At 36.8% G+C, this 22253-nt stretch overlaps 1 protein-coding gene across 1 annotated transcript in view; it reads right to left on the reverse strand.

The window, feature by feature from the left end:
• Positions 1-2418: 2418 nt before the first annotated feature.
• Positions 2419-22253, reverse strand: part of CENPE (centromere protein E) — a 68308-nt gene continuing 48473 nt past the window's right edge. The window contains exons 36-43 of the mRNA XM_090266366.1: positions 21590-21793; positions 17322-17540; positions 12755-12940; positions 11454-11566; positions 9594-9691; positions 7729-7912; positions 5961-6211; positions 2419-2873 (exon numbers count right to left, since the gene is read on the reverse strand). Coding sequence (XP_090122492.1) covers positions 2779-2873; positions 5961-6211; positions 7729-7912; positions 9594-9691; positions 11454-11566; positions 12755-12940; positions 17322-17540; positions 21590-21793 — 1350 coding nt within the window. The 3' untranslated portion in view covers positions 2419-2778. The remainder of the gene's footprint in view (positions 2874-5960; positions 6212-7728; positions 7913-9593; positions 9692-11453; positions 11567-12754; positions 12941-17321; positions 17541-21589; positions 21794-22253) is intronic.

Raw genomic sequence — 22253 nt, forward strand, 5'->3', positions numbered from 1 at the left:
ATCCTGTCTGCATTGCTGCCTCCTGAGACTCAATGGTTTGGCTGAACTAAGTGGCTGGGTTGGGGAAGAATGGGGTGGTCTGTGGGCTTCACTTTAAAACTGGTTTCTCTTTTCTGTCCTAATGGCTTGGAGAGAAAGAGCCCAGAGGCCTGAGAGGGGGGAAAACCTAAACTATTTCCCTCAGCCCAAACTAAGTATAATGGGTAAAAGGGTTTTGGACAGGCGAGATGTACCTGGCACACCTTCCTCCAAAGAAGCCCTTCTTTTCCCTAATGTGGGGCATTGAAAAATTAATACCTGTCTTTTGTCATCTAGTGGTTATGGATTGAATGATGTCCTTTAACCCTTTTGCCAAATCTGTTGCCCCCAGAATACAACAGGGATGCCAGCCTGTTAAACCAAGCACGCCGTTGTCTGGGGACAGCCAACCAACCTGGAGTCTGCACGATCCTTCCCCATGTGGGAAGGCCACCCTCCCCTCCACACCCCAACTCTTATCAGGGATTTCTGGACCTAAGGGTAGGTAGGATGACGACCATGTCCAGCTTGAAGCAGCTAGAGGAGCTTGAGACCTTCGCCCATTGTCCTTTATAGGATTATAAAGGGTCTTAAGTCTGAGAGGGAGGGATTGTTATTTTTTATTGTTAAAACAATTAATTATTAAAGAAAAGAATAATATATAAAAGGGTGAGGCAGGAGAACTTGTATGTACGACCCATGGGTGTGGACTTGGGGGGCGGGGATTGTTTGGGGAGGGGGGGGTGGGCGGAGGGGAGCAAAGGGGAAAAAATTGGAACTATTGTAACAATATTATAAATAAAATATACTTAAAAAAAATTAAAAACCAATGTTTTTAAGAGAAACATGGCCCAATAAAAGGAATACAATAAATCTCTGGAAACAAACTCCAAATAAATGGTGATTTTGAATTACCTGACAAAGAATTCAATGTTTTAAAGAAGCTCTATGATACACATGAGAACACAAACTAAGTGAGACCAGGCAAATAAAGCATGAATAAAATAAGAGCATTAACAAGGAGACAGAAACTCTAAAAAAGAACCAAACAAAATCTGGAGCCGAAGAAATTGAAAAATACACCCGAGGGGCCTACAGCAGACTTGATCAAGCAGATGAATCAGAAAGAATCAACAAAGTTGAAGACAGGTAATTTGAAATTATCCACTCAGAGGAGAAAAAAAAAGGGAGGATCCTAAGGTACTCCGGTGACATCAGCAAGTGGACCCAATATATGCACAATGGTACTCCCAGAAGAGAAAAGGGGATAAAAAGATTTAGAGAAATTATGGGGGAAAAAACCAAAAACCAAAATAAAACCTTTCCAAATGTGAGGAATCTAAATTCAAGAGTTAAGTAACATTCTATCGGACTGGATATCTGATGACTGATTATATTTTTAATGGCCTTAAGGTAGTTTTACTACCCCGATGTACTGACCTACTACTTTGCATTACTTTTGTTTAGTAGAGGAGAGGATATTGTAAAGAATCCAATCTGCAGCTCTGTTACAATGTGCTGTTTGGGCAAGGGTGGAAAGGAGAAACAACACTCCTAAGGCACAGACCTAGGGGAGAGGATTTTAGGAAGAGACAATTCCCCCTTAGCCCTATGGAATTCCTATGATAGTATGCTAAGGGAAAATATCCAATACATAGACTAAAAATGAAAGCTATGATGCCATTCATAATTTCTTCCCTTAAATGAATCTTCTTATCAAAAGCCAAGAATGCCTTGAAATGACTAAACCTGTTCTGACCTTTGTGTAACTTGCTGTTTTATGTGACTTTACAGTCATGTGATATAAAATATCAGATACTCTCTAAAACAGTTCTTGACTTCTTATAGTCACAAAGCCCTTTGAGAATATGACAAAAGAAAGTATGAACTTGAGTACCCTAGAAAAATGAATCCACACACGTTAATATAATTTTTCAGAGGTTTATAGACTGCATGAAGCCCATTCATAGATGCCTTATATATGTGGGGTCCCAGGTTTAGAACACTTTGCTCTGATAGAAACTGGTGCCGTTTCCTCATGTCTAAAATAAAAGGGTAAAATAAATGATACATGAGTGTGAAGTACAAAAAGAGTACAAATTTCCATAACAAATCAACCAATTTAGAGTACTTGTCTATTAAGTGGGGTGGGTGGGTGAGTAACAGAAAAGAACTTTTGTAGTCACTACAGTAAAGGAAGATTAAGACTAGAAAATGAAAAGGTCATAGCACTTGCTGTCCTGTAACAACTTAAATCCAGAAAGCACGTATATATTTTCATAGCAAAATTCTACATGTCAACAAAAAAGAGAGGAGAACCAAATATACCCAGTACCCCACTAAAAAACTATTAATATACCAGAGCTGTGATACATTACTAATTAAATATTTATTGAATGTTTAAAGTACTAAACAAGGAGTTTATAATTTTGTTGAGTCACATGTAGATAACATTACAGTAATAAAAATGGATACAATTTAGATTAGAAATTTCCTTCAATAACTTTATTCTTTAAAAAATATATAAATAAATATGACAGTTCAACTTCTGAAGTATTACCACGTTCAAGAAGACGATGTCGCCATTACCATTCCAAATTACTGGAATGCATTCATCTCCTGTCCTTTCACCTTCCAGTTCCAGTGGCAAAATTAAAACTGAATTGAAATTAAGTTGGACTGTGACATAATTGCTAGGGTTAGACGCACGAAGTAACAACCAAGGAATGCTGGGCCTCGGGAAAGTGACAGATCCGGGTCCTACTGAATCTTGCACTCAGGCAGGTCTTTTTCTGAGAAGGCCTGACAAGCCCCTGACCGAGGATCCACATTCTCTGTCCCAGCAGGTAGCTCTTCTGAGGAAAGAAAACAAACAAAAGCAACCTTATTTAAAAAATACACAAAAAACAAATACAACTGGAAGTGCAAAGGATGTTAAGATGGTGGAGATATGAAAAATGAAATATGGCAATGTGACCACTAACTTCATGTCTGGCCATTAAAAAAGTGTATCTCACTTCATCAGAGACGGCGAAGTTTACTCCTCATTTTCTCATAAAATGAACTGTGAGAAGAACCATGTTGTACATAAAACCAAGAAGTGATAAAGTTTTATTTGAATTCATAAATTTGAGATACAAAGTATACCAAACATGGATTGAGTCTGGCTTTCTTTTGTCCCATTTTCAAAAAAAAATGGTGTGCGAAAATAGTATGTATTTTAGAGAATATTTAGACATCTTTGGAAAACTTTCAGCCTTTAAAGAAGTACTTCAACTGCATCTGTTTGTTTATTAACAACATACATTCAAATTATTATATTTAGAAAAGGACAGTTGACCCTTGTACAACAGGTTTGAACTGCATAGGAACACTTACATGTGGATTTTTTCAGTAAATAAATTATTTTCTCTTCCTTATGATTTTCTTGACATTTTTTTCTCTAGCTTACTTTCTTATAAGAATACAGTGTGTAATACATATAAAATATGTGTTAATTGACTATTTATGTTATCAGAAGGCTTCCTCCAGTCTACACTAGGCTATTATTAGCTAAGTTTTTGGGGGAGTCTAAAGTTCTTTGTGGATTTTCCCATGTGTAGGGCAGTCAGCACCCCTAACCCCCAACACTGTTCAAGAGTCAACTGTAAATCTAGCATAATTGGTTTTGCCAATTACCTTAAGTTCTTGAGATAATTTAGATTCCCTTTTCTAATTAAAATTAAAAACTGACAGTTTTTTTAGACTGATATTTTACTAATTTAAGTTGGGACTACGTCCTTTAATTCTGAATTGGTCAGTTTTTTGATTTATGTATTCTTCCAGCCTACTCTTTTGTTCATTTCACTGAAAGGTAGTATAGCATTCCCTCACTTATTGCAGATATTACGTTCCAGACCCCCCCGCGATAGGTGAAAATCCGCAAAGTACGAACCTTACATTTATTTTAGTATTTATATATACTTTAAGGCTTTATAAACCTTTCCCACACATTTATAAACCGTTCCCAGTCCCCTGTTAACCTTTCCCACACTTTTATAAACACTACTTATGTTCTTAAACATATTCTATACTCTTAAACCTATGTAACTTTAACAACATATGTAGACAGTACCACGAAATCCCGCAATATAGCGAAAAATCCGCGATAAATAATTAAATATATTTTTAAAAATCCCGCAATACAGTGAGGCCACGATAATTGAACCGTGATATAGAGAAGGACTATCATACCAGATAGATCCCCATATTGATAAACAGACTTAAACAGTTTTATTGTGGCTGGGTTAATTCATATTATGCCTGTGCTTCAGGCACTATCAGTTAAAATAAAAACAGTGATTATAAAAATTTGTCCGTTTTTCAAAACTCTTCTACAACATGTATACAGCAAAATACTAGCTAATTGAAGCCCCTTAAACATCTGTTAAATAGTATTCTATGAAGTGGATAGTTAAAAAAAAATTCCAAATTGTTCTGTGCTTTGCAGTATTTCCAAGGGCACGTTTCAGACTGCTGACTCATCAAATTTTAATGTGTAGTTGACGAGAATAGACTGATTTCGTCTTTGTCACAAAGTAGAGCTCTCACAAACCCTGGCAACCTTGGGCCAGGGCTTTAAGACGACTTGGCAGGTGCCTTTTCTTAGTGTACAATTTTGTTGCTTTAGATATCTACAGCTGTGTAAACAGGCTATTTCAGACAGGCAGACACTGTCACCAAAAGCTCAGCTCATGCACACCTGGGCAGGATAAATGCCATGTGGCGAGCAAGACTGCAAGCCACACATTAGAGAGCTTCCTTGCAATGACCCCAGCCTGGGAGCAGCACCCCTGCAGAGCTAGGGGTGATAGCTGACACTGCCCTACTTCATCCAGTCAGGTACCCAGCACTGCTGATTTTGCTCCCAAATCTCTCCCATTTGTCTTCTCTCCATCTCTGCTGCACCCGCCCAAGTCCACACTACTGTCGCTCTTATCTATGTAACTGTCATAAACTCTTGCTCCTACTATTTGTTGTTTACCTTACAGAGGAGGTAATGTTTTCAAAATGTATGACTCATTATGTTCCCCTGCTGTTATTTAAAATCCTTCAAAGGCTTTCTCTACATGGTGCCAGGAAGAAGTAAAAATTCCTTTATACAGCTACCAAGCCCCACAGGCTTGGCTCCTACCTCTCTGGCTCCCCTGACTTCATCCACAAAGGCCTGTGCTCACTGTGCTCTGGCCACACTACACTTCTTTCAACGCTTCCCTGGTTCTGGGGCTCTCACGTTCTATCTGCCTCAGCGCTTTACCCTTCCTTCTTTGTTACATGGATTCGCACTAACTGCTTAGATCTCAGGTTCCTTCTCCAAGGAAGACTTCCTGAATATTCCTAGAATAAAAACCCATTATAAGCCTTAAAGTTTTTTGCACTCTAGAATTTTACCTTTTTTTTGGACTACCTGATTATCAGCTATACTTCCAACTAGACTGTAAGCTCTGGTAGGGCAGGGGCCATGTCTGGTTTTGGTCATCAATGTAACATCTGGCTCTAATATGTGACACATAGTTGGTCAAAAATTGTTTTTTTAATGAATTAATAAGTAAATGATACAAGTCTATAATGCTATTGGGAATACTGGCCAATAGTCTTTTTCAATAAAATTTTTGTTTATAGGGTACTGTCTTTATGTCCTTGAGAAAATTGCTTGTCTATCCTCAGGAAAAGCCTGAGGGTTTAAGAGGAAGAATAAAGTGTTAACTTGGGGTAAAAAGCAACTGGACTCAGTGTTGTGCTTTGGAGAAACTCTCAAAGAGAGACAGCAAATGAAATGTGTGCACTGTTACTTGCTCACCTACGTCCTCTCCTGTCTAAACCTGCCCTTTGGGGCCACATATTAAAGATAAGCTCCAACTGTTACCCCCTGATTTCTAAGCAACCAGTATATATTCACTCACCTGGACAGAGGCCTAAACCTGAGTTATCAAAATAGCGAACTGGATGTGGGGCTGGAAGAGACTTCGACCGGCTATCAAAAAACCAAGATTTTGGTGATTCCTTTGGCATGGGACCTTGTAAATTCCATTCCTTGCACTGAGAGGGTGTACGTTGTCTCTTTTCAGAAGCTGTTCCAGTCACTTTAGGAGACTTTGGAGAATTCTCATAGGTTACTTCTTTAAGAACCTCATTGGAAGGACGACGATTATTGCTTAAATTGGGGGGTGGGGATGGGGAAGAAAGGAGACTGTAAGACTGCTCATTTCCTGAAATGCATTCACATAAAACATTAAAAAAATTATAATGAAATATACATAATACATACTTTACTATATTTATATTTTAATTTCAAGCTACTACTTCCTGTTTGGTCTATTTCCACAGTTCAGAAAATGAAATGAGTTCAACATAAACGGAGTAAATCTCTGTGATCATGGAGTCCAGAAAAGAAAGCTCAGGGCATGACATTAGGTTTTCAAATAAATCAAAGATATCCAGAGGGATTTATCTACTGATAAACTAGTCTTCCGGATCCATGAATTTTCATCGTACCTGTTATTTTAAACTATTACACTGTTTTACTGGATTAGTTATAGTCTTGCTTACGGGATACATCATCAGCATTCGCTTTAGTTCCTCCGAAGAGAAACAGGGGGAGCCACCCCGAGGCCCTGCTCTCCTTTATTAGTCAGCCAAGTCTGCTGGTACTTATCTCTCAAATTCATCTCCATAGTTTTATTCCCTGTCACCACCATTCTTTATTTTATTTATTGGCCTGGATTACAACAAATAAGATTCCTAAATTGGGTTCTCTTGTGCTGCTCTGGTAGCCAGAGATGCTACCTGCTCTCACCAGGCCATGACTTAAAATCCTCCAGCGGAGGTAATCCTCCCATTATGTTAGGATACCACCCAAACTTCCTCAGAATGATCTACAAGGGTCTGTGGAATTTGGACCAGTTACCTTTGCCTCCTTATCTTGCATTTGTCTCATTCTTTGTGCTCTGACCACAATGGACGTCTTTCAGTCCGCCTACTGGTTCTTCTTCCTGACTCACAGCCTGTGCCCATGCTGTTCCCGGGGCCCAGGCTCACCGGTCTCTCCTTTCCTCTAGCCTAACTTGCACTCATTTTCTAGATCTACTCATAGATTAGTCTCTTGATCACCACCCTTCCCAATGCTTAGATAAGGTCTGAACTCTCTGATATATCCTTTCATAATGTTTCATTTGTTGTTTAATAGCACTCATTTCAAAGAATTAGTTATTTGTATAATTATTTGTTTAATGCCTATTCTTTCTTCTACAGTATCATTAGTAGAGATTAGCACAAGATTCTAATCTTTGGCAGAAGCCAAGTAAGTTTGTTAGAATTGTTTATAAAGTAAAAAGAAATAGACTACAAATGGACCTGTGAAGTTCTCTTCAGTAAAGCCTTAATGACTTTGGTATATGGACTTGCACATTTAAACTTCCCCCTAAAAGATCTCTGTTTACATCCTGGTTCTTGATTTAGTCAAAAAGGGGTCAGTGGATAGACAGTAAACATCTGCAACAGTGTTACCGTATTCTATTCCTTTTAAAAAACACACATTATATGAGCTCTAAAAATTATTTCTCCATATGTGTAAAAGGTTGCTAACTGCAAAAAAATATATATGTGTATATTATCATCCCCCCCATGTAATAGCCATAAGCATAATTTCTGTATCATGTAAGCAGATCTTACCTTAACAGTTCACTCTTTTGCTTTATTAGCTGTTCATTTTGCTGCTTCAACCTAGAAATTTCCTTTTTCAGTCGTGCATACTCACTTTTCAAGATGAGAGCTTTTGTACTTTGTACAATGCCACTGCCACCCCCGCAGGTTAGGGGTTTATTTGAAGGTTGAGAATCATTACCTTCTAATACCACTGTGGAGGGCAAATACACAGATAGGTAACAATTTTAATTATCTCCAAAGTTCAAAATAAAGGAAGCAGTACTAAGTTCAATAAGTCACTATAAATCCCAACACATCTCAACCACCATCTGCCTGGAAATCATCCTTGAATTCCTCCTTCTACCTGACTTCCAATGCCTATTCCATCATCAATTCTAAATATTTCTGGAATCCTTTCTGCTATTCTCTACCCACCATTTCCACTACCATAATCCTGCTAAGAAAGTTACCATGAATGCAGCAGTAGCAACCCTCTCTAGTTAGTTTTCTTTCTTCCACTGACGTATCTTCTAAGTCAGTGGAATCCCCCGAAGGGCTTCTTCCAACAAAGAATGTGAGTGTGTGTATGTATGTGGGCGTCCACACAAGTCATTCAGTGCCCTATACTGAACATATACTTGTTAACTAAACTAACCTTAGAATAATATTAAAGCATATATTATATCTTCTACACTATGTGTATAACAAGTAGTATAAGAAACTGTTTTGTCAATTTTAGGTAAAATTGCATAAAAATGTGAGGAGCTTCTAAAGTTGAATAGTCCACTAAATCACTGATGATTTATAAAAGAAGAGTAAAGTGTGATGAAGATATTCAATGTCCATTTTCTTCTGAATTATTTTGAATTCAGGTACACTGTATACCTGAAAATCACTTACTAATACAAGAACCATTATCCTGACCCTAATGTAACAAAAGAGTGCTAGGTTCTATTTTTATTCCTTGAAGTTTTCCAGGTAGGAGCTGCAACAGACTCTAGGGATGGTCAAACTAAATATGCACTAGACAATATCTTTAACACTATCTCTAATTTCTTTTTTGACTAAGTGGACAACAATACACACAAATATCATCTTAAATCTGCTTGACATTAGAATTTTCAGTGTGCTTTCACACACCGCTCTTAGTGTGATCCTTACAAGCATATACAAATATGCTAGGAGGTCAAGTGTGGGCCCCACGATATCTCACAGCCATTAAGTAAGCGCAATCAGTTGAGAGACCTGCCCCTGGCTGTTAGATCAATGCTTGTTCTGTTATACAAAGCTGCCCCAAGTACTGTCCAACATTCTCTCTTGGGAGATGAAACACAAGAAACAGAGATATGGAAAAAGGTGTAGTTTGGGGAATGTATATACAGAAATTTGATCATTAGATTTGAAAACTGTACCTAAGATGAATTTTTAAAGAATTTACAAGTAAGCATCAAACCTGTATTTTCACTATTAAGAATAAGTAGGATAATGTTTACTTATTTGTATTGTGCACGGATTATATTTTTACTACGCATATTATTAAAATCTATTAAGATTGGATTTTTCTTGAGAAGGGTTCTTCTACCTTGATGGTTAAGTCATTCTTTTATAGTATTGAAGGTATCTTCACTATGTAAAGATCTGATAATGCAAAGGTAAAATTCATATTTTTAAAGAATCTATAAAAGGATAAGCAGTTGACATTATAGTAAACTAAGGAGATGTCACAGGATAAATACAATCATGCTGAATTCATTTTAAAAGTAGCTTTTTATAAATTAGTGATCAACCTAAGTTTATTCTTGACTGTCACATATGTAATAGTACCTAAAATGTATAATTGTACTGAGAAGTAAAATGGGCAGGATCTGGAAATACCAGCATTTTCTACTTACTTGAGGTGTCTTGGGCCTGTTGATTTCTTCTAAGATTTTCTCTCAGTACCCTTATAACTTCTTTTTGGTATTCTACGGTGGCTTTTGTAGAAGAAATTCTAATTAAAAACAACAATAGAAATATGTAAAAGCCCAGCAACTAACTTTTAAAGGAAGAATAAACAGGACTGCTGTCAAGAATTTTCTAGAAAGATACACCACACTGATATAATATCCCTAAGTAGCAGCTCACATGACAGCCTCCCTGGTATCATGCACATTGTAGCTATAACAACATCAAATTCAAAGTATGTTTGGCTGCAGGGTCAATATTATTAACATTGAGAAATCAATTCTCTTAAAAGATTTGAAAGCTCGATATCTATTAATTGGATATTGAGCAAAATCATATTTGAAGGCATCATAAAATAATTGGGCTGTTACCACAAGGCCCTAGAAGCATCGTGAAGGTACAACAATTACCAGAGCCTGTAAGTGAAAGGCAGCTTCCTTTCTACATGGTCAGGAAAGCAAACTCTGGCCTAAGGTGATACAGTAAAAGGTCAAATTCAGCTCATTGTTCCCCTGCAGAAAGACACATGTGAATTGTGGGCTTAAGCATTAATCAGTACTCGTAAATTGTAAGACTTTCTGCCTTTCTTAGAGACAGAAAGTATCTGCTGATTCTATTTTATAAGTAAAACTGCTTTTATAATGAAGAACTTAGTATGTATTAAGTTTCATTAAAGCCAATAGTCTTATCAATGGAAGGCTGGTTAGAATGCATAAAGATCACAGGGCTTACTTTCTGAGCAAAACTGCTTATCACCATTAAATGTGTATTAAAGATTTATAGGAAGGATAAAAACTGTTGGAACAAGAAGGAATCTTAGAAGTCCTTTAATACAAACCTACCCTATTATTGATTATGACTGTGAGGAGTGGAGAGATTAAACAACTTGCATGTGTGATATATTAATAAGTAGCAACACTGTATTTCTAAATCAGTTTCCCTGTCTGTTTAATGCTATTTTTATTATGCTACACCATAAAGAACTTCAGGTATGCTATTATTGTATAGTGCCATATGTAGATAAATCAATAAAAATATGCTCTTGGGCACAAGGTACTATAATTTCAAAGGAATGAAAGAATGTGGCAAAAGGAGTTTTACAGTTATATGTGAAAACAGTTTATTCTTATTTAATAATTATTGTATTATTTTCCATACAAACAACTGTAAACCTACTTTTACCCCACCCTATACAATCTTTACACAGAAACACAATAGGAAGAACAAACGAAATTAAGAGAACCAACAGAAACCTTAGTCAAACTGTTAAACACAAACACTTTCTTAACAATTTCAAGCATGAGAAGGTCATTGTAAGCTTTTTATGTATGATTAAGAAGCATCCAGCCCTGACTGGTGTGGCTCAGTGGATTGAGCACCGGCCTGCGAACCCAAGGGTCGCTGGTTCGATTCCTGGTCAGGGCACATGCCTGGGTTGTGGGCCAGGTCCCTGGTTGGGGATGCATGAGAGGCAACCAACCACACATTGATGTTTCTCTCCCTCGCTTTCTCTCTCCCTTCCCCCATCTCTAAAACTAACTAACTAAATAAAATCTTTCTTTTTTTTTTTTTTAAAAAGAAGCATCCAAAGACATAGTTAGTAATTGATCAGAACTGTGCTTATTTAAAAAAATCTTTTCATATGAAATGAGAATTTAATAAATTAAAAATCTGTGGATGTTTGTATTTAAAAAAGCAATATCAATATTTTCAGATATTTTCAAAACTTAACCAATGCAAAGAAACATATTATTTAGTAAGAAAAATTTAAGCTATTTAAGTGACGTTCAATTCAGGCAAAGACATACTCCTTTTCAGACTCCTTGGCAATTTTCATCTTCTCTAGGTCTATTTTCACCAGCTTCATTTTGAGATCTTCTATTTCTTCTTTATAGGGTTGAGCTCCTAAAGCAACTTTATCCTAAAATTTTTACAGAGAAAAAATAAGGTAATTTTAGAGCAATTTCAAAGAATTGTGACTGCCTTTGTGGTAGAAACATTTTACAACGGCAAATTCTAAATATATAAAAAGCAGGAAAGGCACAAATTTTAATGCTAAAATAAATAACAAATATGTATTTGATGTGAAGTATATCTGAAACTATTGGAAATTAATATGTAATTAGAGGGCACAAATCTTATTTCTTAAAATTTTCCCAACTAAAAAACAATAACAAAATGGAATACAAATGTGGAACATAATGAAATGGGTAGACAAAGGTAATCAGAAAAATGAAACAAAAAGATGTCAGAACAACAATATTAAACTAGAACTGAATTTAAGGCATAAAGTATTATATAGCATTATTGGGGATATTTTGTATTCAAACATGGTTTAATCCAGTGACATAAATATATCTACTTTCTACCCAGAAAAAAATTATTCACATACAAATACATACATACATAATTCTTTTATTAAATGAATAATGTCTCATTGAATAATGAAAAGAGCAGACATTCTTGACTGCTTTCTAATTTTAACAGGAATGACAAGACACTGGAACTGGAATAGCAAGCTTAAGTATCTATTAGAGTCAGAGTTAAGTAGCAGAAGTGTGGGAAGTGTCTGGGGCTAAAACAAAAGGGAGCGGTAAGGATGTGATGAATGAGGGTGTAAAGTGCAAAGACATTCAAGTTAAAAACGTTGAAGTGATTGTTATTTTCAAAGCAAACAGGACAGATTCAGTCCACAGGCTACCAGCTAATAGGTAAGACTCAATAATAGGAGTATCAAATAGAAAAAAAAAAATTAAAAAAAATTTTTATCTAATAAGGAGTGTTAAATATTTAAATAAGTATTTTTTAAAAAATGAACATACATCTTAAACTATAAAGAATATGTGTATGTCTTTTAAAAATAATTTTTCTAGAAAGATAAAAATAAACATTATTTTGCATGATAATATACTTCTGCATTTCATTTCTAAGTTGTCATTTCCTTTTTCAAAGCTTGAATACTGAATGGGAGACACAGAGCTAATTGAAAGTTGAGTAAAAGATTAGATTTCCAAATAATCTGTCAAATTCAACAATAAAAGGGTTTTTATTTATTTTTATTTATTAATATAAATAAACTTATATTTACAATATAAGTTTGTGAAGTTACCTGAAGTACTTGTGTCATTTCTTTTGATTTTTCAAGGCATTTATTTGATTCATTAACTTGAGCTTGAAGTTTTGCTATCATGTCATTAGTCATCTCAAGTTCTTTCTGCATCTTTATGATCTTGCCATCCTTATGCATAGCACTTTCTTTAGCTTCCTGTAGTGAAGTTTCCAGCTGTTGAATTTTCTGTCAAAAAAAGGACAGATATATAAGGTCTGCCATGAAGACAGAATCATATTATGTAAGTTTAAGACAAAGATGATCATATAGAGATTAAGTTTTCACAGACTGCATCAGCAAAGGATAGACGAGAAGCCAAATGTCACACAATTTACACAGGCATTATTTTTTTCATTTAGAAACTGATGATTTTTTGGACAAAAAATGCCCAAATTTACATTATAATGTAAGCATATTAAATTTTCACTCATATTTTAAATTAACACTAAAGAAAGTACATTTGTTATCAACTCTTTAAAGTAATACACGTGGGAGGGAGGGGAGGGGCTAAGTAGGGGAAGGGTTTAGCAAAGGAACGAACATAAATAACCCATGAACATGGACAACGGGGTCAGGATGGACCGTAGGAGAAGGGGTGGGCTGGGTGGGGGGTAGCAATGAGGGAAAAAGTGGGACAATTGCAACAGAAAAACAATAAATTAATAAAATTAAAAAAATAAAAATAAAGTAATACATGCATCTTTCCCTTTGTTTTTATTACCTAGATTTTAAATTGAAAAACACAATATGTGGAAAAATTCAACGGCATACAATGAAGGGTAAGTTTCCCCACCTAGGACCCCAAGCAATGACTATCAAATATTTTCAAGTGTATCCTTCCAGAAATTTTCTATCTGTATCTAAGTATATATAAAGATGGAGTTTATAAAAACAGTCAGTCATACATATAATAGGAACATATTAAACATATACTTCTACATCTTTTTTATAACTTGATAATGTATTTTCCAAACCTTTCCATTATCAACACATGCAGATCTCTTACATTTTTGTTTTCAGGGATACATACATCCCGTTTCATGAAAATACCATAAATTAGTTAACCCATCATCTACTGGTGAACATTAGGTTATTTTCCATTTTTTTGCAAGTACAACAATACCTGAATTTGTTCAGGTTTAAAAGATTATTCTCATGTACACACATACAGGTTTTCCTGGAGAATGTCTGTTTCTTTTGGCTCACCTAGAATTTCTTTGTTTAATGAGTAAGGTAGGAATCCAGACCTATTTTCTGCTAGATGGCTGTCTGGTTGTTCTGAATCAGTTATTGAGCAGACCACCATTTCCCCATGAATTGTATGTTGCCGTTACCATATATTAAACGTACTGCTGAACTCTATGCTGTCCCACTGTCCTATTTGCCTATTCCTGCATTATCACCAAAATACTCTACACTGCTCTAATTTGGCTTAAGTACCAAACTAAAAGCATGTATTTAATTATCTGATAGGGTATTTTTCCTAGGATAACTGAAGATGGAATTTCCTTCTCTTCTTTATCTTACTGTTCTGGCAGATGAGTTTCATATTTCCATTATTTAAAAATCTTTATCTACCAAGTGACTGAGGTCTATTGTGATCAGCAAATCAATAAACTGTATACTCGGGTTCTTCTGGTTTCCAATGGTAATTATTAAACTAGTGATTAATGATTTATTGTAAGCATTTATTATGGTAAAAATGATAAATATAATTTACTCTTGGGTCCCCACTAACTCATTTTGTAGGTTAACAACATAAAAAAATAGTGTGTTTGCGTTACAGGTTCCCAAGTGAGGGTAGTAAATAAAGTAACTGAATAGCCTGCCTGGTGAGGCTCAGGTTGGGTATCGCCCCGCCAAGCTCTCACTGGTTTGCTTCCTGGTTAGGGCACACGACTGGGTTATGGGTCGGGGCATTTGTGAGAGACAACTGATCAATGTTTCTCTCCCACATAGATATTTCTCACCCTCTCTCTCTCTCCCTCTTGTCCCCTCTCTCTAAAAATAAGTAAAAAAATAAATAAAGTAACCAGATTATTCAAATAAGTATATTTTTGGACACAGGTTAATCTGCATAAGAAATCTATAATATTTTTAATTATAATATTAATCAATATTAAAGACATTGATACTAATTGGAAAAAGTGAAACTGCTCTCTCCCTCTAAGCTAGTTCTATAAACAGAGATTACAGTCTAATAAAAAGTCACATGGTTTAGGAAATTTATAACGTAGGGTAATACATAATACCTTATATGGCACATATAGTCATTATTTAAATGAAGCTATGAGGACTTCCAGTCAAGATGGAGTTATAGGTGGACACGCATAGCCTCCTCACACAACCATAAGAAATTACAACTAAATCTCAAAACAAATAACACCCAGAACTGTAAGAAATTTGAACTGAATGGAACCACATTCATCCAGATGGGTAGGAGGGATGGAGACGTGGAGAAAAGATGGAGAGGTGAGGAGATGCAGTGTGGCATGGACAGGTGGCAGCAGCAGCAGAACGGGAAGTCCCGCATTCACATGTGGTGGATAAAAATAAGAAGGAATACCTTGGGAACAAGTGATCCCAGTCTTAGGCCAGACCACACAACCCAGGTTTCCAGCACCAGGAAGATAAATTTCCATAACTTCTGGCTATAAAAACCAGTGGAGATTGGGGTGGCAGAAGAACCTGCTGGATTTTCAGGAAACTCCACTTAAGGGCCCACAAAGTCTTCAAAGGTATGCAAACACACCTACCCTGGGATTCAACACCAGGGCAACACCTAGAAGGGTGCCAGTCACACATAGGGTGCGTGAAGTGACTGGAAATGAGGCAAATGATGGGAAAACCCCCAGAAGCCAGGCAGTGGCACAGTCCCTTCTCCAAGCCCTCACCCCATAGAACCACAAAGTGGTGAAGCAGGCTGTCTCACCCTGGTGATTACCTAAGGCTTCGCCCCACAAAATTTAAAAGGCAACTTTTAAAGGGAGTCAAAGAAGCTCTACCTAATACACAGAAACAAACACAGGAATGCTGACAAATTGAGGAGGCAAAGAAATATAGCCCAAATCAAAGAACAGAACAAAACCCCAGAAAAAGAACTAAATGAAATGGAGATAGCCAACCTATCGAAGGAAGAGTTCAAAACACTGGTGATTAGGATGCTCAAAAAACTCATTGAGTATGGCAACAACATAAGGGAATAAATGAAGGTTATACTAAATGAAAAGAAGAAAAATCTATAGGGAACCAACAGTGGAGGGAAGGAAGCCAGGATTCAAATCAATGATTTAGAACATAAGAAATAAACATTCAACCAGAAAAGAAAGAAGAAACAAGAATTTAACAAAAAACACTGACAGTATAAGAAGACTCTGGGATATCTCCAAATGTGCCAACATGTGAATCATAGGGATGCCAGAAGGAGAAGAAGAAGAGCAAGAAATTGAAAAATTATTTGAAAAAATGAGAGAAAACTTTTCTAATTTGACAAAGGAAATGGACATACAAGTCCAGGAAGCACAGAGAGTCCCAAACAAGTTGGATCCAAAGAGGGCCACACCAAGACACATCATAATTAAAATGCCAAAGGTAAATGATAAAGAGAGAATCTTAAAAGCAGCAAGAGAAAAGCAGAGTTACCTACAAAGGAGTTCCCATAAGACTATCAGCTGATCTCTCAAAAGAAACTTTGCAGGCAAGAAGGGACTGGCAAGAAGTATCCAAAATGATGAAAAGCAAGGACCTACAACTAAGACTACTCTATCCAGAGAAGCTATCATTCAGAATGGAAGGGCAGGTAAAGTGCTTCCCAGACAAGGTAAAACTAAAGGAGTTCATCATCACCAGCCATTATTACATGAAATGTTAAAGGGGCACATTTAAGAAAAGAAAATGATCAGAACTATGAACATTAAAAAGGCAATAAATTCACAACTATCAACAACTGAATTAAAAAAAACAACAACAAAAAAACCCCCCCAAACCAAAAAAAACTAAGCAAACAAACAGAACAGGAACAGAATCATAGGTATGGAGATCATCTGGAGGGTTATCAGCTGGGAGGGTGAAAAGGCTGAATGGGGGAAAAAGTGCAGGGTTAAAAAGCATAATTGATAGGTACAAAATAGACAGGGTGACTGTTAAGAATATTATAGGAAACAGAGTAGCCAAAGAACTTATATGCATGATCCACGGACATGAACTAAGGGGGAGACTGCTGGAGGGAATGGGGGTACTTGTTAAAGGGGTGGAAAGGGGGAAAATTGGGACAAATGTAATAACTTAATCAATAAAATATACTTAAAAAATTAAGCTAGTAGTCACTTCTGTTTTATAATCTGAAGAGAAGACTTTATATAATGTCTAGCTTAATTTAATTGAGTAATAGTCACAATAGAACTATATTTTAAAAAACGAGCCCATCACACGCACACACAAATATGGTCCATATTCCTTAATTAATACAGCTGACACTCTAACTCTGCTCTGAATGTTATATAAGATACAGCTTTAACCCTGTCATAGAGCTGCAAATTGAAAAAATAGTAAGAAAAAAGTCACATACATCTGTGAGTAGTTGTTTGGCTCTTAATGTAACATGAAGATTCTTATCATCTTGTGTAGTAGGATTAGCAAGGGTGTCAGGTGTCTGAGAGATCTTCAAAGTTTGGTAGTTTTTAAATAGTTTTTCATTTTCCTCTTTCATTGATTTTAGGTCATGTTCCCATTCTTTGGCTAAGCTGGCATTTCTTTCCTCAAACTCTGTCGATTCATTCACCATAGCCTATTTAATAATAAAAACACAAATACATACATAAAAAAACACTATGAAACATACTAACATTCTAGAACAAGGTATATGTTGAAATTCATTTTCAGAACATTCTAGAACGGTATATAAGGAACATAAAAGAATGTGAACATTCTTTATAGTGCATTGGTTCCTGAAATTTCAGATGATGCTGGATATTGATGAAGAGAATATAAGAAGAATGAAGACTGTAGAGAAGTCAAACGATAGGAAAATGGTCATCTCCCTATTAAATCAGTATAAACATATGAAAAGGAATTTAAAGATTTGTGAAGGTTAAAGTCTTTAATGTTATGGTTCATAACAAAACATTAACTGACATCTAATAGCAGAGCACACCCAGTATACTTAAAAGAAATTAATTTTCCTGCTTTATTCCAAACCTCAGTGTTTATAGGAAAAAGAATTCACTGACTTTTAGTAATTATTCTGAAAACCGTATATATCTGTGCAGGAAATAACAATCAATACTGTCTTTTACATCACAGGATAACTGACTCTGAAATTATTTATGTCATCCTTTTTACTTTCTAATTCCTGTAGAATATTCCTTTCGCTCTCGTCACAAATGGCTTACTGGTCTAATCTTCAACTTTCTTCTTGGCTTTATGGCCACTCCAACAGACCTGGACCCTAAATTAGTTGTATTCTTGCTGGCACCTTGGACACTCCTTGGCCCTGGACTAATTTTAACAGTGACTGAAATAAACATAATATATTAATCAGGTGGTAATTACAGAATAGGCTGTACTAACCAACTCATAGAAGATTCATGTATTAAAAGTTTCCTTATAAGTATTTTATAGACATTAGAAGCTGCAGCTCCCTTAACCAAGGGATGACCCTGACCGCAAGAAACTGGGCATCAACGACTCATACCAGAACCAGCAGAAACGCTGCCCGCATGTCCTGTTCCCAGGTATCAGCAGTAAAACTGCAGATGGAGCGATGAAACTACACAACGAGACATGCAAGAGATAACACTGAAACACCCAAGGGCAGAGCCAGAAACTGCACATCGCCAGAAATTCCTCAGTTCTCCTCTTCCCGCGGTTCCCCTACATGAACTGGCCAGGACGTCTGAGATGCTAAGATGGCTCCTGAATAAAACCACTTTCCTTCACATGAGCACCTGACTTGAGTACTGGCTTTCAAAGCATTCGATTACATATTGATTTCACACCAAACAGTTACCAATTCCTACTGTCAGGGTGCTGAAAGAAGCTAACTATTCATGCTGATCCACACAGTAGAAATCCCTGCTTTCTAGATACAACTAGACCCTCAATATTACAAGAAAATTATATGGAGCTTATCTCACCTAAACTTTTATTTTTTTTCTCTATTGATTGCACACTTTTTAAAAAAGTTCCTTTACTACATTGCTTGCTCCCAACATTCAACAAATTAGATTAACTATCCATTAAACATTATCTATATTTCTATGTGATTTAAGTATAGTTTCCAGATGAAATCAAAGTGTGAGGAAAGAAATACCCAAACACATGAAATAAACCAATCTTACAAGCTCTATACTCTAGCTCCCTTGTTGCAATTGCATATATAAGAAGCAACTTTCTGATTACTACACATTTTATCAGATATATAAAGTAGGGTTAAGAAAGCAGAAATTAATATTCTGATCAGTGACAACTATAACAAATTAATAAACTGATCTTAAGCAATGATGCTTCTTAAAACTCTGTTCACTAGGGTCAATTGCCTTGGGAACAATGATACAAATCACATTTTTGAACCTCAAGTTGGGGATAGTGCATATGATGAAAGTGACCCACTGAGATGAAAAGCACACGAGGCCTTTATTAAAGTAGCTCGCCAGGCCTGTCTGTGGTTGTACCACATCTCACATGTCACCTTGTCTGAGGTTGCACTTAAGGAAAAGGCTCAATTCCTGCAGAAGCAGTCAAAAGTGAAAAATGAAAAGAAGACTGGAAAGAGGATTCAAGGTTTCACAACTGGAAATTGATTAATACACAGTCATGTTTTGTTACTTTCTTTACAAGTATAAATTGATATATTTAAGTATCTTAAGGAAGCATATGTTAGAGGAAGGTAATTTTTTTCAGAAAACACGAATTAATAAATGAAAGAAAACACAGTTAAAATCCAGTTGCTCTAAGTCCTTTTAAGAATGAGGTAGAGGGACTTCCGGCCAAGATGGAGGCTTAGACGGACGTGCTAGGTCTCCCTCTACAACCAGAGAGGAATACAACTACTTCAAAACAAAAGATAACTAGAAATTCCAGAAAATAAAACTACACGGAAGCCCAACATATGAAGTTATAAACCAGCGGCGCCCTTTGGGCAGGTAGGAAGAGCGAAAGGGGGCGGTGCTGTTTGCGTTCGCACCTGGGACAGCGGCGGGGAGAACAATCCCGGCTGCAGTCGAACCCCCGGCAGCTCGCGACCCCAACGCTGGGGAAAGCAGCCACCACATCGCCTTGAACAGTGAGGCCCAGGGGGGCAGGAGGACGGATCCCGGTCTCCTAGCGGAATAACTGTGTGAATCCATCTTGGACCCCCGCCCCCACACAAAGCGCCACAGGGCTGCGAAACAGGTCGCGGACAGGCACCGGTCGCTGGATTGTGACGACAAAGCACCACGGCACAGCAAGAAAGGCTGCCGAACGGCGCCGGTCGCTGGGTCATTACGAGTACACAGGCACTGCCCCCGACAGCCGGCCCAAGAAAACAAAACGCATCTGTCAAAATGAGGCAGACAACTATAGAAATCCCGGTGGCACAACTCACCAGGCAGCAGATAGAGAACCTGACAGATGAACAGATAAGAAACCTGTCAGATGCTCAGTTCTGGGCCATTGTTATCAGGTGGCTTACAGAATTCACAAAAGATCTGGAAAAAGATGAGAAAGAAGCGAAAAACACTCATAACGAAAGGAACAAAACCACATACGAGACAGATGGTGAGGAAAAAAAATCCAGAGTTCATTTCAACAAACTGGAATATGGAGAAGGAACAAGCAGTCAACCAATGCAGAGAGAGGAAATGGGAAGCAACGATGAGAGGATCAGAAACCTCTGGGACAGCTATAAAAGGCCCAACATAAGAATCATTGGTTTGCCAGAGAGCGAGGAAGATGAACTAGAACTTGAAAAATTGAGTGAAAATATAATAAAGGAGAACTTCCCAGACTTGGGGAAGGAAATAGACTTACAGGTCCAGGAAGCACAGAGAGTTCCAAAAAAACTGGACCCATGGAGAGCCACTCCAAGACACATTATAATCAAAATGTCGAGGATTAAAGATAAGGAGAGAATCTTAAAAGCAGCAAGAGAGAAGAAAAGAATTATGTACAAAGGGGTCCCAATTAGACTATCAGCTGACTTCTCAAGGGAGACCCTGCAGGCAAGAAGGGACTGGCAAGAAATATTCAAAGTAATGAAAATCCAAAACCTACAGCCACGAATACTCTATCCAGCGAAATTGTCATTCAGAATAGAAGGACAGAGAAAGTGTTTTCAGGACAAAATAAAACTGAAAGAGTTCATTAGATCCAAACCACTGTTATATGAGATGTTAAAGGGACTGGTTTAGAAAAAGGAGGATCAAGACAATGAAATCTAAAATGAAAACTGCATCACAAGAAACAACAGAAGCTAGGGAACTGAAACAAAGGCAAACTAAACAGGCAACGAGACTGGAAAAAGAACTATAGGTACGGGGAACATATTGGGGGGAGGTCAACAGGGAGGGGGAATGGGGAGAGGGAGGGAGATGATATAGGAATTAAGGATCATGGTAGGAGAGAATGGAATAGACAGAGAGAGGTTGAGAAGAACTGTATGCACAACTAATGGACATGATCTAAAAGGGGGGGACAACTGGAGGGAGGGGGGCCACCGGGTGGAGGGGAGCAGAGGGAAGGGAAATTGGCACAAATGTAATATTATAATCAATAAAACACATTAAAAAAAAAAGAATGAGGTAGAAAAATTAAACAACAAAAAGAATGAGGTAGCAAAATAAAATTACTACTTACAATTATTCTGTTATTATAGAACTTATTCACTTGAAAAATCCTATCATTTTCTTTCTGGATGCCATGTTTAAACTCTTCTATATCAAAATGTGTATTCAACCACTCTTCCAAAAATTGGGTAATTTCCTTCCTATTACTTAGTACTTGTTGAAATTCAGTCTTTATATCGTGGAAGTCACTTTCTGAAAAATCTTTGAGAATTTCCTGTGTTAAAAAGTAAGTATTGCAGTGCATGAACATTAGAAAAGTTTTTATCTAAGTATCATATAAATATCATAAAAAGGGGAAACTACCTTACTCAACTCTCATTCTTAATATTTTTGAAGTAAATATAGTTCTATAGTTCTAGTTATTCTAATTATATTAGAAATAAAATTATAATATAAAACTTTATTCTAGTTATTTGAATAATAAAGTTTTGGCAGTATAGGCTATGTAATAGAGGCATGCCTACAAATTCTGCCTGTTAGAATTAAAACTTGAAAAACTATAAACCTGTGACTAATAATTACAATATGTGGTGTGCTTCTGGGTGTAACTTTCCTGTGCACATAGCAGGCCTTCCATGAATGTTAGGAATGAGATGCTAACTTCACACTTCTGGCTGAGAGCATGACACTCCATGTAGAGATGTTGCAATAAAAATGTTTCTGACTCCTAGTCA

Source organism: Furipterus horrens, unplaced genomic scaffold (genome assembly GCF_987537825.1).
Source record: "Furipterus horrens unplaced genomic scaffold, mFurHor1.1.pri manual_scaffold_2, whole genome shotgun sequence".
In the NCBI taxonomy this organism is placed as follows: Eukaryota; Metazoa; Chordata; class Mammalia; order Chiroptera; family Furipteridae; genus Furipterus; species Furipterus horrens.